Source organism: Artemia sp. Qi Xiang Cuo, chromosome 20 (genome assembly GCF_049724085.1).
Source record: "Artemia sp. Qi Xiang Cuo chromosome 20, ASM4972408v1, whole genome shotgun sequence".
NCBI classification, from domain to species: domain Eukaryota; kingdom Metazoa; phylum Arthropoda; class Branchiopoda; order Anostraca; family Artemiidae; genus Artemia; species Artemia sp. Qi Xiang Cuo.
The window spans coordinates 46,180,999-46,198,440 of NC_142813.1; the positions used below are offsets into that span (position 1 = coordinate 46,180,999).

At 35.0% G+C, this 17,442-nt stretch overlaps 1 protein-coding gene across 1 annotated transcript in view; it reads right to left on the reverse strand.

Annotated features, from left to right (window-relative positions):
* LOC148940281 (uncharacterized) overlaps window positions 1–13,472 on the reverse strand; it is a 29,519-nt gene extending 16,047 nt beyond the window's left edge. Inside the window, exons 1-2 of the mRNA XM_089105948.1 lie at window positions 13,446–13,472; window positions 5,347–5,393 (exon numbers count right to left, since the gene is read on the reverse strand). Coding sequence (XP_088962074.1) covers window positions 5,347–5,386 — 40 coding nt within the window. The 5' untranslated portion in view covers window positions 5,387–5,393; window positions 13,446–13,472. The remainder of the gene's footprint in view (window positions 1–5,346; window positions 5,394–13,445) is intronic.
* Between the last annotated feature and the right edge of the window lie 3,970 nt (window positions 13,473–17,442).

Consider the following 17,442-nt stretch of genomic DNA (forward strand, 5'->3'; position numbering starts at 1 on the left):
GTAGGACAAAAGGGGATTTGAAGAAAAAAAAATACATATAGGTGACTTATTTGCAAAATATTGAATATTATAAGGAAAGCAATAATATCTTGAGATTTCTGGGGAAGGTGGGATGGGCTAATTGGATTTCTTACTACTTATATGGCAGGTATCAGAATTCATACATTTTAAAGGTTTGCCAATTATGACTCAGAATACTAAATAAGCGAATTACAAGCTGCAGAAAGGCCACTTGACCAAAAAACCAAATAGAGCTGAAAACCAAAAAAAGTATTTTCGGAGGAAAATTGAAATTGAAAAGTAGGTAAATTATACATTGGACGTATTACGTCACTAAGACTTTACAGCCAATAAAAATTTATTTTTATTGGCTATAAAAGTAACAAGCCTTCAAAAAATAGTAAATCCAATTATTTTTATGCATCTTATGCACCGTCAGGCAGCCTGCCACTTTCAAATGGCATCCCTTGTTAAATTTTCCATATATGTAATGTATAGTGAAAGAAAACGAGGTTAAGAAGAAAGCTAGTTGGTGTTGCTTGGTTATTGCCTTAGGACTTGAATCCTTTAATTTCAAGTCTTCTCTGCTTAAAAATTTTATAGAGGTATTTTTCCAACATGAGCTTCAGGCAACTCACTTTTTTCGTAAATTTTTAAAAATGTTACATTTTGCAGAAGGTAGAATTTTTAAATTATAACTATCCCTCTAGTATGAAGTAAATGGGGAAAATTAGCGAAAAAAAATAATTTTTTTTGTCTTTGTTCCTGATGCCCAAGCCACCTTACAGTCACACTTATAGGTATCCTGTGAGTAATTTGGTCAGTTGGACTCTGTTCAACTTAAAAGCATAATTTTTATGACTAACTAATTAGAGCCAAAACCTAAAGTAGATTTTACTGGAGTTAGAAAAGATGGGTGCTTGGGGCCTTTCCTATCTGTAAGCTGAACCTGAGAAAAAATGCAACGACAAATTAAATCTAATCTAGCTAAATGAACAATATTTGTAAACATGTATATTTTTTTATTCGATTATTTGATGCATTTTTTTTTTCGAAAATGGTAGAATATTGTTTTCTGGAAATTTGCATACTAGCATTTTCTGCTGTAAAAATGATCTAAATAGGTTCCGACTCTGAAAAAATTCACTTAGGGTCTTAATTTTAGAAAAAAAATTTTCATACGAATATATGAAAAAAAACAACTATTTTTTCATTTCATGGTTTTACTTTCCACAGCAAATACAATAAAATAAAGTTAAAATTGTTTTCGGAAAAAGATTAAAAACTGTGTTTCTTTTCATCTAGCGAAACTCGGTCTCCCGGCACTAAAATTAAAAGATAAAGTCATTAAATATAAAATACCATAAATTACACATGAAGTAGGGTGCCACTAAAACTACAAAGCCTACAAATTATTTAATTTGCTTTTTTAATATCTTCAACTCCTTAAAATAAAATATATACACTCTCGCTTGTTATGTGCAGTAAACAAATTTATGAAAAAAGCTAGATCTAGATAAGCAATAAGATTTATGTATTTTATAAATTAAGACTTATGTTACATTAATATTATATATTTTATATATTAGATATTATATATTTTATATACTAATAAATCTTATATATAAATATTATTATTATTTTTTTTGCCAAGTATTACCTCTAAAACATATTATAAATTATGTACATCGAGTTTCCTTAATTGAACCAGATGAAAGAGGAAATGTTGTACACAACAAGAAGTCCTTAGCATTAGAAAAAGAATCTAAACCATAACAGCTTAAAAGAGGAAGGAATTTAAAAAAAAAAGAAAAAACAATAACAAAGGATAAAAGAAAAATTATATACAAAAATTACATCGTGGAAAACCAACAAAAGTAGAATATATGACAACATTCTATAACAACACAAAATGAAGTTGTTTCTTTGTTGTTGCTTCAGTTGCTTCTATGTTGTTACAGTGTGTTATTATATCTCATTGTATTGTAAAATACATTCTACTTTCGGGATTCTATTTCTTTGTATGTTTTATTAGATTTTTCAACCAGAAAAAATAATCAAAGCAAATTACAAAAATGTAGTCTGGTAGATAGATAAAACTGAGTTTCGGCTATCAAATGGTATTAAAATTGTTGTCTTGCGTCAAAACGTTAATGTGCCAAAACATAAAAAAGAAAAAAAAATACTCCACGAGCCCATCATATATTTATTAATAACTGATAATCACGATTCTCTAGGATTTTCCTTTTGGTTGTTTCATAATTATGAAGTTTTTAATGCAGTATCACATTTTTGTCAGTGTTGTCATGTTAAACCGTGAAAATAAACGGGTAAAACTAATCAGTTAAATTTGATAATACCTTTCTTCTGTAAATACTTAAACACCAACAGTCAGTTGATTCTCAACACCAGCTCCAACTACACCAACTACAACTACACCAACTACAACTACACCAACTACAACTACACCAACTACACCTGTAGCTCCCACAAGGGAGCTGCAACTTCTTAAACTATTTGGTGCCTTATGTCTTTAGCTGGTTTGTATTATTTTAGCGGGTTTCTATATGTTTTTTTTTAGCTGATTTTATATATGTATTTCTGATTTTTCACCAATGAATTTTTTCTCTTAAATTCGTCATCTGCTACTGCGAAAACTAAACAGCTGTATATGGAATTTTTTATTAAATTTTTTTTATTTTTTTCCTTATTTTTTAGTTTTTTAACATTAATGGCTGTGCAAGTTTGCACTTACCCAATTCAAACAATCAGGTTGAATTTTACTGTCTAGATTAATGCTGTAGGACTCAATTAATGTTGTAGGGTACTGTAGGGTACAATTAATGCTGTAGGGTAGATTAATGCTGTAGGAATCCCCAAAAATAGCCTTTTGGATACATTTTGGATACATTTTGGATACATTTTTGGAAATTTTAGATACAATTCCGAAATTTTCTGGATAAATCTAAAGAAAAGATAGCATAATGACAATATTGCTGTTACATGGGTTTCATTATACTGTATTTTGCAAATGGTATTTCCTAATTGTTACTTGAAAGTGACAGTCCCATTTATTTTCGACACATCTACTTTAAACTACGCTTTTTAGATTACGCTTGAATAGAGTGTTTTTTAATTGATACTCAAAGGTGGGAAGAGTCAAGGCCCCCCCTCAGTATAGGGAATAATCTCATCAAGTTTGGCCTTCTTGAAGAAATAACAGACCTCCAACACAATTTCTTCGTTCAACCCTCTCTCAAACACCGAAAAAACAGTCTGGATTCATCCTACATTAACTGCTACTTATGCATAGTGAGTCAAACTAGCATATTGAGGCGACTATTTTTATAATATGTTATTGTTATATTATGGGAGTTATGCATGATTAAGGTTTGATTTATACCTGTCATTTGGCCTGAAAAATCTAAAAGATCCGATTTATGACTATAAACATTAATATCATACCTGAACGAAGTCTTAATAAGGTGGAGGGAGGGTAAACAATTAAGTTTTAGTTTATGCTAGTCATTCAATCCGGGAAATCTAAAAATTCGACTTTAGTGCATAGGCATCCGTAAAGTGTTTCCAGGGGGAAGATATACAAAACCTGAAACATATTTCAATGGAGGGGGGGGGGGAGACTTATATGCTTGTAGAATGCTTTCTCGACTGAAAAATTTCAATACATATTATGCTACGAAATTTTGTATCTCCTTCTGCACCTTTAGCAATACAAAATGAGCAAATAAGGACCACCTCCCTCATGGATCTACATGCTGGTAAGAGGTTTACAACTACGTTTTACTGTGAGCTTACTGTAAGAAACTTGCCCTACGTCAACACCGAAAGAAAAGATTTTATTTAATCTAAACTAAACATTCTGAAGCATGTCTGAAACAATTCTGAAGCATGCGTGCTCAGAAAAGCGGATGAAGACTTGCTAGATGTTTTGCAGAGAAATTGTCTATGGATCGTTCTGGGTGCCCGGCTGACTGACCGTATTTCAATTAGTAGGCTGTACGAAAAGTGTGGTTCAACCCCACTTTCTAGGGCTATAATGAAAGAACGGTTGAGATGGCTAGCGCACGTTCTGCAGATGAAGAATGACGGATTGCCGAAGATTAACCTTTTCGGCCAACCATCTAGGGCTAAACCGAAAGCAGGTCAACCGTGGTTGGGGTGGGAGGATGTCATAAAGAAAGGTTTAAGGGAAATGGGAAATTCATCGGAGGGTGCAAAGAGGGAGGCTTTGAATAGACTGGGATGGAGGAGGAACGTGCGTAGCACTGTTGGCCTCAGGTTGCTTGGTGCTGCGGTGAGTGGTTGTTAGCAGTAGTAAACTAAACATCAAAGTAACATAAAATAATTTGTCGGTTGATCCAAGATTAGCACCTTAAGAATTTGAAAAATACAGCTTGTTTACTGTTTAACTCCTTGAAGTTTCAAGCAAATAACTCAAGCACATATGCTCAAGAGTAGGCCATAAATAACGTCTGTTTCTGAATAAAGATATTACATGTCATTAGGGTTACCACCTGTAGCACGAAAGTGCTTTTTTAGCACTATTACAGTCAATTTATGTTCGTACCACTGAAAATCGCTTTGTAGCACCCACATTGGGGCAACTGTAGCGCTTGAGGAACTGACCGAGGTGGCTACCCTGTATGTCAACATATAATGCTCAGAACTTTGCGCCCTCTGTGTGGCAATATATTACTGATATTTTATACTTGTTTATCCAAGTTGTTGCAAAATGGGATTGATGGGTTTTACAAACTCTTTCTTAGTTTTAACCCTTCTTAAAATTTTATGGCGAGCTTTTAAGCCCTTTATTATGGACTCGATTGTTGCATTGGGCCTCCATCCAAAGAAGCGGCACAATTTTCACTCAAGTCACAAGCTAAATATAAATCATATTTATCAATAACATAAATATCTGCTGTAAATCATTTCTGAAATCCGAAAGTTACTTACACCCAAAGGGATAGTGACATTTCTACTTCGAAAATCCAAATGTAAATAATTGAGGTATGAAAATATTTTGGAGCAACAGCGTGATTTCTAATAATTTTGATGTTTAATTTCATAAACTTTTTTTTTTGAAGGAATGACACTTAAATGACTACATAATACCAGGCACATACACATAAATTTTTTACGGGGTAGGGGACAGTAAAAGAACTGTTTCAATAATTTTTATATAAAGTTCTCAGAAATCTGGGAGAATTTAGAAATTTGAGGAAGGGCCTGGGCTCCAAGGCCTTCAACGTCCCTGTCTAGTTCAAATTGACACACATCGGGTACTACAAACCAATAAAATAGAGAATAAATCAATGAACGACTTACCACTCAAGAAAATGACTGATATCACATAAAGGGGCTGCATCTTTTACCTGAAAAAACAACAACAAACTTTCAGTCACTAGAGTTAACAGTATTACCCCTATAAATAAAAGGCTTAAAAGTTGAAATTTGCTCGCTTACAAAACTAATTATTTACGTTAATTCACCTTGTGAGCACATTTCAGCTATAAAGTATGACAAAAGTGCCAACCGAGAAATCCATAGATTAGCCCACTAGAACAGCCACAGGCTCCGAAGACTACGACCCCCCCCAACCCCAGATTTTAAAATTGTGTTAAAATATATAGTTTTCATTATGCAATAAGTACTTATAAAATAAATATTTAAATTTTTCTACTAACTCCCTCCGGATGAGTTAAAACGCTTTGGGTTTGTTTGGAAATATAATTCAAGCTGAACCCGAGGGGTTAATTATATCTATGGATACCCTAAACTTAATTATTAAGAAATCTAATGATATAATATCAGGCATGTAAACAAGGGGGATGGGACCACCACTCCTCCGACCGTCTAACCGTCTAAACCGTTATAACCGTCTAAATTTCTTGACACTATGTGTTCAAATTATTAACTAATAGTTTATTTTTACTATTAGCCACAGAAAAAAAGTTTATTCGTACATATCTGGTCATATACCAAAAAAAAAAAAAAATGGAACTCCAAAAAAAAAAATACCAAAAAAAAAATGGAAAAAAAAATGGTCAATAAAAAAGAACTCCACTAACCAATTTTAAAGTAACTTTTTGTTTAACAAATTTGCATGTACGTATTTTTGTGTACGTACGTATACCAAAATACGTGCGTATTTTGTCTGGTATTTTTGACGATTGGCTTAGGATATTGCCGAAAGATCTCGATTGCACTTACAGACACCATTCAAGTTACGTGTTGAACCTTGACCATGCAGTTTCTTCTATAAATCTCCAAGTTTTACCTGTTCACGTCGTTACTGCTTTCCAACTATCAGACCACCTTCCAATATCTGCATCTATTTCTTGTCCCTCTGCTCAGTCTACTCTTACCACACAACCACATCAGTCCCACACCCAATTTTACTGGGATTGGGAAAACTTCCAAGATGATCTCTTTGCTGCAGTTACTAATTCTGTCCTACATAAAATTCATGTTCCGTTCCAGCTGCTCATGAAAAATCCGCAAGTTGACGCAAATTAAATACGGGTGTTGCTAGATATTTATCTCGCACAAATCTGCCATGCTCTTCGATGCGCAGAAAAAGCCACTATACCTCTTAAACGTATACGTCGGGGTTTCATAAAGCATTGGTCCAGTAATCTAAGCCTAGTTGAACCTTTGAGAAAATCCAAATTTTGGTACCATTTGTGGCTCCAGTGTGACCGTCCTCGCTCTGGCTGGGTTTCTGACATTCGTCTTTCAACCAAAAGAAATTTTGCAAGAGAACTATCTATCCAAATGAGTCAGATAGTTGAAGAGATGTCCCAGCAAGCTTCTCTGTCCCAACCTTCCTTCTGGAGAAATGTATCAAGAGATCATCCTAGCGCCCGCCTATCTGCTCAACCTATTCCTGATTCCGAATGAAATTCATACTTCTCTGCTGAATTCTTTCCACCAGATGCCACTCTACAGTCCGAATATGAAGATAAGCTTGATAAATTTCTGTCTAGCTGTCCAGCCGAAAATTTTGTTGTTTCGGTTGATTCTGTACTGCGAGCAATCCAACGCCTAAGGCGTAAGAAATCTTCTGGCATACAGTTGGGTTATCATTTGCTTCTTTTGTAACTAATAAGTTACGCTTCAACCGCCGTCTTCTTTTGAAACTTTTTAACTCTGTTGCTCTACACACATTATCTGTACATATCAACGTTTTGGAAAATGCTCACAAATTCTGACGAGTCAAAAATTTGTTCAGTTTTCTTCCGGTTCGCAAAATATCTTTTATGTTTTCCCTCTTAGACGCGCAATTCTTATCTAATTAGAAAATTCAGCATTTCTGACCCCATTATAGGTGTGGAAAAGCAAATTCGTGCTTATAATTCCCGTTTAACGAAGTTAAACCATCCTTGGTCGTCAGTACTGGCCCAGTAGTTCAGATGTATTTGTTGTGTCTTTTTTTAAGTGTTCGTTTTCGCGCTTAGTGTAATTGTTGGAGTTTTTTAAACTGATTGATGATTTAGTCTCTTTTCGTATAAGTCCAATTTAAGTGACGCTGGTTATTCTCAATTTTGGTGTCAGTTTTTCTCTGATAATATATTGCGTACATTACTAATAATTTAATTGTTTATTGATTATAGGTTCTTTTAAGCATATTGCTTTAAGTAAAGATGTAAAAGGATCCGTGATTGAATAATTTCCTTGTTTCGGATATCTATGTATATCGGAGTAAATGAATCATTTTGTTGAGAATGAGCTCAGTTCAAGACCAGCGTACAAAAGTGTCGTTTAAGTGTTTTAACAGTGTCTTGCCATATTTACACTAGTTGATACGATTATCTACTGTATATTTTTAATTCACTGATGATTATTTGGGTTATCTTTTTTTTACCGTTTGCGGCTGAATGCAATGATGCTCATATTGCTTATGTTTGTTCAGTATTTAGGAGCACAAAAAAAGAAACATGTCGCGTACCTGCAGAACAAATATAGTAAATGAGTTTTTCTTTTCGTTTTGTAATTTGTTCTAAGAGCTGATTTAGATCTTAGCTCCAGCGTTTGTCACTGAAAACCACATGTATAACTGCTAAGTTTATGTGTATTTCTTTTTTCTTGCTTATTGCTCCGTCTTTTCCTTTTTTGTATGACGGGTTTTCCAATAAATAATAATAATAATAATAATAATGCATGCGCGGACGCATCCCTTACGCATCAACTCCCATACAAGTATCCTGATATCTGTATTTAAAAAAAATTGAAAGAGCACAAAAATTGAGAAGATGATCGAGGGGAGGGAGGGGGAGGGAGAGGCTGCCCTAATAATTTGAACGTTTACGAAAGTATAGTGTTTTTGAGATACAATAGCTGCATAGAAAACATTCGTTTAACTGGAAGCTCTTTCCCTTTCGGATCGGATGTACATGCAGTTTTGGGCAGCCACTATACATTAACAAAATAGCTTCAAAAAAAGGAAACAAATTCACCCCTTAGAATAAGTCGGATTATGTAACTAAAACTAATTAGATTTTTACCAGTTTAAGTGAAAAATGAATGGGTAAATCATAAATCAATAAAGAGGCCGTTATGGGGATAAAAACAATTCTGCTTTTTCTTACCCATCGTAGCGCTTAAAATATAAAAAGAGAGAGAGAGAGAGAGAGAGAGAGAGAGAGAGAGAGAGAGAGAGAGAGAGAGAGAGAGAGAGAGAGAGAGAGAGAGAGAGAGAGAGAGAGAGAGAGAGAGAGAGAGAGAGAGAGAGAGAGAGAGAGAGAGAGAGAGAGAGAGAGAGAGAGAGAGAGAGAGAGAGAGAGAGAGAGAGAGAGAGAGAGAGAGAGAGAGAGAGAGAGAGAGAGAGAGAGAGAGAGAGAGAGAGAGAGAGAGAGAGTGAGAGGAGAGAGAGAGAGAGAGTGAGGTAGGGAGAGAGAGAGAGAGAGAGAGAGAGAGAGAGAGAGAAAAAGAAACAGAGACAGGCTTCTCTAAGGGCTGGTGGTGCCAAGGCCAAAATTTACCTTAGCCCCCCCTGTAATTGGATGTAATTACTAAATTATTTCCCGTCCCTTATCTTGGGGAAATTCCCACGTAAAGGGTTAAAGTTTTACATTCACCTCTTCTCATCCTTTGATTCACCTGCATGGGTTCCATTGCAACTCAGCCGTATTTAACACCCACATACGCAAAAAAAAGAAAAATATCATTATTTCGAGGAAACGTTTCCCAAAAAAGAACCTTTTCATATATTAACTAATAAATCTTTCCGAAAAATAGGCTCTCCAATGAAAAGTAAGGACCCATGTTAAACTTAAGACCAAGAGAAATTAATTGCTATAATAGTTCAACCCAAAAACGACAAGAAACTCCTTTTAAAGAATAAATGAAACCCAAAACAAACAGAAACTAAATAAACAATCATAGGAAACATACAGATAACAGATAAAAATATAAACGAATAAATTAATCTTAAAACGAGTAAAAATTAAATTTAATATTCAACTAAAACTTAAAACGAACTAAAATCAAATTCAAACTATTCTTTTTTTGTTGTAATTAAATAAAAAGCAAGTTTTTTTTAAATAAAAGTAAGGAGCGACATTAAAATTTAAAACGAACGGAAATTATTCCATATATGTAAGGGGCTGTCCCCTCCTCAGCGACTCGCTTTTTACACTAAAGTTTTACTGTTTCTCACAACTCTATTTTTTAAATCAATAAAAGCCCACCCGTGATATTTTAGGATCACTGGGTCGATACAATCAACCCTAAAAAAAAAAAAAAAACACATCCATGATCTTTCTTCTGACAAAAAATACAGAATTCCACATTTTTGCAGGAAGGATCTTGAAACCTCTACAGTAGGGATCTCTGTTACGCTAAATCTAATGGTGTGATTTTCATTAAAGTTGTATGATTTTAGGGGGTGTTTTACCCTTTTTTCAAAAATAAGGCAAGTTTTCTCAGGCCCGTAACTTTTGACTAAACTTGCTAAATTTGGGTAAGACTAAACTTGATAAAATTCATATATTTGAAATCAGCACAAAAATCCGATTCTTTTGATGTATCTATTGGTATCAAAATTCAGTTTTTTAGAGTTTCGGTTACTATTGAGCCGGGCCACTTATTACTTACAGTTCGTTACCATACGAACTGTTTGATTTTTTTTGACAGTCCTTGGAAAGAACTACCAACAATAAACTGAAAATTTTATATATACTGATACTAATTCCGGGAAACTCAGCAATTTAAGATTAAATTTTACTGCAATTTTTATTTTTCAATGTCGTAAATTTAGAGGAAAATTTTTGTAATATATAATTCGTTTGCAGTGAAGCCGAAATGATGCAATTGGCTTTAGTCTTCCTGAACCGTGAAAAAAGTCATATAATAATTCATCCCCGAAAACAAGCAGAAATTACGATGTATGAATAGATGAAACCCAAGACGAATAATAACTAAAATGAGTAGTTACATCCAGGGACGTCCTGAAGGGGGGGGGCGGGGAGGGGTGCACGATCATCCCCCCACGATTTCTTGTGATTCGATAAAATTTTCACTGAAGGTGAAAACTTCGGCATAAATTTTGCAAAATCGGCAGAAATTTAGCAAAATTCTTGATTTCTACAGCAAATTTGGCATAAAGCAGGTAGCGATTCGGTAAAATTTTCGAAGATTGCCCCCCCCCACCCCATGAAATGAGGCTTGGGACGTTACTGGTTACATCAAACAAAAAGATAACAGATACTGACTGCTATGGATGAATAGATGAATCGTAAAACGAACATAAATTAAAATAAATAAGTCAAATATAAAGTGAGCGGGAATCATCACAAATAAAGGCAAGGCTACCGCCCCCTTAAACCCTCTATAAGCCACAGCGTCATTTACACTTTACTGAAAACAAAAAACTGTGGAATATAATGTTTTGTTATATATTCACTAAATATATTTATATATTTTAAACACTTTTTATCATAATACAATTTAAATATGGAGATTGCTGGGAGTTCCTGGAATCAATATTCTTACATTTTCTTGACATAGCCCTGTGCTATATACATAAAATTGCAGTTTTTGTTGGTTTATATTATTTATCTGTACTTATTCTTCATGAACAGTTGTTTCGTATTGCCAATTGATGACAATTAACCCAACAACCAAATCAATACCGGTTTCCTTTTAGTCTAAGGTCATATCCAGCCACGAGGAGATTTTGGACGTATCTACGTGCTAGCAATTATTACGTTTGACAAGAGTGTTGGATGGTAAATTAAGCCTCGTCTTGATTGATATCATTAACCCTGTCAATAGCAAGGCCGGCTTCGACCCGACAGCCAATCACAACCTTAGAAATTTTGAAGGACTTTCAACTATATTGGTTGTCCAATTATAGCCGGCTGTCCAAAAATGATCCACCTACAAAAATTCTGCTGACAGGGTGAATGATGTCAATCAAGATGAGGCTTTAGATTGTATGTTTGTTTCAGCTAGCAAATTAATCGGAACCTGGACAGATTTACCACCGGGTTTCCCTAACTGAAAATTAAAATACTCCAAAATTGTCCCCTTTTAGATGCTCCAGTGTGAGGGAAAATATTTTGTTTAGCCCTCAGTGAATCTACCTAAATGGAAAAACTATGCACTAAAATTTACAGTCGCTAGAGCTTGTCAAAGGTTACAGCAGGTGAAGAAAGAGAAAAAATTTTTTTTAACACTTGAAAGGTTTTACAAAAGTAAATAGTTTCTTTCTACGACAAAAAATAATTTTTGATTGTCGTCTTATAATTTCTAAATCCAAGTTGTATTTTCTTTTCCATCTAAATTCTTGCACATAAAGATTCTGTCACAAAAACCATGAAAAATTTGATTTTACTTGAAGATTAAACCTGAAGATTACTTGAAGATTGAGCTACACGGGAGTTAATTTGAATGGGGGTGAGTTAAACTGGGTTTGAGGTTCTTGGTGTTGAATTGAATAGGAGTTGAGTTCCAGGAGAGTTAAGCTATGTGTGATTGAACTAAATGGGAGTTGAGCTGAATAATGGTTGTGACGATAGGAATTGAGCTTAACGAGTTGGAATATATGGGCTTTAGATTAGTGGGGCTGAGTTGCACGGGGTTGGATTGAAAGGGAGATGAGTTAAACGTGGGTTGCATTGTATCAGGTTGAATTGAATGGAGTTGAGTTGAACGAGGGTTGAGTTGTACACACATCATGGGTTTGTCGAATCCATTTATACCAAGAAAGCCTTTCAAAACCCGGTCTTATTCTTTAATATCTATCATTTTAATATTCCCGATATCTTATTTTATTTAGGTATCAATTTGTCATTGTCATCTATTGCAAGACTTTTGTTTTGAACATTTGTGTATGCAAAAATAGCTAGAGTCATAATCCTTGTTAAAATAATTCTTTTTCTTTATTAAGAACTGTTGAAGATCACCATTGCCCATAAATTCTACAAAAAATTCTTCCTCAATTAGTTATCTTGTCACGATACCTCACTATTGCGGACTGTCGAAGAATTTACATTGTTCATAGATTTTAAAACAATTTCCTCGTCAAATAGTTTTGTTGTCACGATCCCTCGCTATTAAGGACTCATTAAGGGCCACCATTGCAAATGAACTCTATAGTAATTGTACCGTATATTTGCCAAGATTCGCAAACTGGGTTGGGACAGAGCCCCGCGAGGCTAAAAAAACTCTTAAGAGTTAGATTGGTGGTTATTTTAAGAAGTATTATTTAGAGTATAATTAGATTTTGGATAATATGAAGATAAGTCTGAAAACCAAGATTACAATGATGACAGTGGTCAAGTACGTTTCTGAAGCATGGACGCTCCGCAAGGCGGAAAAGAATTTGGTATATATTTTCCAGATAAATTGTCTACGGATATTTTGCGTACTCGTCTGACTGACCATATTTCAAACAATAAGCTATGCGAAAAATGTGGTTCAGTACTACTTTTTAGGCCTGCAATGAGAGAAAGGTTGAGACGGCTAGGGCAGGTTTTGCGGATAAAGGATGACGAAGTGCCAAAGATCGTCCTTGTCAGCCACCCATCTAGGGCCATACAAAACACAGGTCGTCCTTGAGTGGGGTGGAAGGAGGTCGTAAGGAAAGATTTAAGGGAACTTTGAAATTCCTTCGAGGGTGTAACGAGGGAGGTTTGGAACAGATTGGGAAGGAGGAGGATCATGTGTAGCTGTGGTGGCCTCAGGTGGCCTGATGCTGCAGCAAGTTATTAACAAATTAGCAGTATTAGCTGCAGCAAGTAATTATTATTAGCAGTAGTACCATTGAAGGTTTATTAGGTTGCAGGAGAGGAAATTTGCTACGCCACCTGTCCGAAAGAGTTGTGTACATACGCACCTGCTTGCCGAATTTTTATCAGATCTATTGTGTATAGGACCAGAGGAAGAAGAAGAAGAAAAATAAAAAAAAACAAAATCCTTACTTTTTTCTTTTCAGCAGTAAACTAAAGCTGAAACACGACTACAATTTGATCAGTCTCTGCATCTTAACTTTATATACTTATTTCAATTACTGCAAAAAGCAGTCTTATGGAACATGATGATCAATTTTTTCATTGTTTGGTATTATGATTTTATTTTCTTATTATCTATCTCCCCAGAGCAGTAAATGAAGATAGACTCAAATAAGAAGCCTATTTTAGCTTTTTATGCTTCCTTGAACTTGCAAATTAAATAATAAAGAAAACACTGGTAACTAATTACTAAAAGTATTTATTGTTTATTGTAATAACCTTCAATAAATAATCGCAAAAAGCGTACTTCTACATTGTGTCAATCTAATCATTGACATTGGATTCTTCTTATTGTTGCACTTTACTGCGTGCTTTCCCGTCAGACTTTGGTCTGGCTTAAAAATATAAACTTTAAACACATAGAACTTTGCACTAAACTGTAAGAAGTAGACATGAAATGAAATTTTTCACTCATAACGGTAAACTTTTACCACTAGTAATTTATCTGGAATTAACCAGCGTTTCAGGTGCTGAACCCGAACTCAAAGGAAAACCATTAAAAATCGCCAGGTGTAGAAGGAATTATGCCTAGTTCCCGAAATGGGACTCTCACATTGCTACTTAAGAATTTCCATTAGGCTATGGAGCCTCATGACGTACAATCACCAATGATTGGTCAGCTAAAAATAATCATCCAATCAGAAACAGGTAAAACACTTATAGACCTAATGCAAACCACCGTGACAGGCTTACTTAGCCGAAGTGAAACCACGGCAATTTTGACGGTGTTGATTGTAATTTTTGAAACAAAGAACCCCATATAGCAATATAATAATTTTTTGAGTCTTAGTCTCCCTAATCACCCTTCTTCAAATTAAATTTTCAGCGGCAAGCTATTTTTGGGATCCCCTCCCCCCAATGAAAAACAAATGAAGGCATCTCTTCGGATAACGTTTCCACGATAGGCCTAAGTAAGGTTTCTATCAGAGGAGAAACCGAACACCAAAAGTAGTCAGATTTTGAGATTCTTCAAAAGTGGTTGGATATCAAAAATGTTTCATGGAACATTCTCAACTGCAAATTATTTTCGTATGAATCTCCATTTAGACTAATATTCAAATAGACTAATAAAATATTCCAGATGTTAAATCACCCGTATTGATTTGTCCCAGGGACAACATTTTTGGGACAGAACGTACCCTCCAAAGAGCGAAAAATCAAAGTTGCTAGAATTCCTCAATTCTTACTTGGGTTCTTTGAGGCTCTCTTCCCACTAAACAACGAAGGGTATTTCAGCTAGTTTCATATACTAATCAAATTAAAAAAAAACTTTTCGCCAAAGAGGAGTTTTTCAAAGAAAATTATATAGCCACGTTTAAGCCTAACATGAGCAAAAATAAAGTCACATTAAAATTCAATGTGAAAACTAACTAATATGAATGAATAAACGAAACCCAAGACTAATAGAAATTCAAATCAATAGTCAAATCATGGTTGCAGATATAGCTGCAGCTTAATAAAGAGCAAATCGTGGCTAATAGTAATCAAAACTTGAAAATAAGTTTTGAAAAAAAGACTTTGGTTTTGGTGAGAAAAAATTACATTGCAGCTGTTATAGAAATGGTAACTTTTATTTTGATTAATCTTAATAGTAAAAATTTATTCCGAAAATGGATATAGAGAACTATTAAAAAACAGGCCCGAAACCCCTCAAAAACACCGTCAAATCGAAATGGAAAATATATCATTTGAATTGGCATGGTCAAAAACCCCACTTAAGGGATTTATAGCCCCCCTCCTTGAACAACAGGAAAAATCACTTTCTTTCCACGGGAAGCACTGACATGTCTCTCTTTTTTCCTATTCTGCTTCTACTTATTTTCACCGCTATTGGGGCCCTGAAACATTATAGAGATTTGTTTAAGGGTTCATTTGAAAGCACATTTTTATATTTACTTGCTTCTCATAAATTTGACTTGATAGTGACATTACAAAGTGGCATATGGCACCCACAGATAACACTTCGGGACAATTTCTGGAGTTGAAAGACTTTGAAGCATGAAAAGTGTGGTAAAGCTTTCTAATTTAGTTAATTATTAATTGGGTAAAAAATATATTAAGACGCAAAAACAAAGTTTCAAAATACCACTTGTTAAGATAAGGATACAAATCGTGGAATGTGTGGGATGGAGGGAACGTGCTCAATAACCAAGTTCCTGGCTAAATGCGTCAATTTACCGGAAGAATGTGGTTAGGGTTTTTATATATATACCCCACTTTTTGAGACTGATAGCCGAATTTTTGAATTGCCGGGTGAACATCTGCCCTTTTTTTTTCTCCTTAGAAATACCTTTGACTTCGTCTTAAAGCCTTAAGTGTCTAAGTATCTTATTTATATTTTATTGAGACTTATGGGCTACTTGGGAGAGCCAGTCCCATTAGACAGAATATATCCGATTTTATTATATGATAAATGAATAAAAGTATTGTATTTGAGACGAATTCTCTACGATCTATTTTTAGCCTCTCGAATATACTCAGTCGGTACGCCTCATTAGTTTGGTCATAGCCTAAGGCACGCTACCAAAGTTTAATTACCTTAGGGCCAGAGTTTATCTCCCCTAAAAAGGGAGAATAAAGGCATCTACGACTACAACCCCCAAATACCATAAGAATAACACTTCACAACAAAAGGGCGCAATTAATCTCCATGGTTGAAAACCCTATACCTGAGGTTTAAAATCGCCCTTGTATACTCCTCCATTCAGCCAGCTTAATAAGTTTTATATTCAGCTACTGACTATCAGAACTATCTGACAACCCCAACATCGTAGAGGTGTTTAATTATTTGATCTAAAGCTCTTGATCATATAATCTTACTTTTCTTGAATTTACATTAGAAAAGACCATAAAAACACGCATTGAGTAGTGATAAAACCTCGAGTTCAATCTTATTGTCATAAATTTCGAGCACGTCATAAACAAGTGATTGGGAATAGCGAAAAGTGCACAGCAAACATTTAAAAACAGGCCGCGATAATCTTGTGATTAGCACTCGACATTGTGGCCGCAGTACAGCAAATACTTTTTACATAGCAAACATTTTAAAACAGGCCGTGATAATCTTGTGATTAGCACTCGACATTGTGCCCGCAGTAAACTGTGTGGTAAACGCTTAGTATCAAACAGTAAACTGTGTGATAATCTTGTGATTAGCACTCGACATTGTGGCCGCAGTACAGCAAACACCTTTTACACAGCAAACGTTTTAAAACAGGCCGTGAAAATCTTGTGATTAGCACTCGACATTGTGGCCGAAGTAGGCCTACAGCAAATATTTTTTACACAGCAAACATTTTAAAACAAGTCGTGATAATCTTGTGATTAGCACTAGAGTTTGTGTCCGCAGTAGAGCAAATACTTTTTACAAAGCAAACATTTTAAAACAGGCCATGATAATCTTGTGATTAGCACTCGACATTGTGGCCGCAGTAAACTGTGTGGTAAACGCTTAGTATCAAACAGTAAACTGTGTCATAATCTTGTGATTAGCACTCGACATTGTGGCCGCAGTACAGCAAACACCTTTTACACAGCAAACATTTTAAAACAGGCCGTGAAAATCTTGTGATTAGCACTCGACATTGTGGCCGAAGTAGGCCTACAGCAAATATTTTTTACACAGCAAACATTTTAAAACAGGTCGTGATAATCTTGTGATTAGCACTAGATTTTGTGGCCGCAGTAGAGCAAATACTTTTTACAAAGCAAACATTTTAAAACAGGCCATGATAATCTTGTGATTAGCACTCGACATTGTGGCCTCAGTAAACAGTGTGGTAAACGCTTGGTATCACACAGTAAACTGTGTGATAATCTTTTGATTAGCACTCGACATTGTGGCCGCAGTACAGCAAACACCTTTTAAACAGCAAACATTTTAAAACAGGCCGTGAAAATCTTGTGA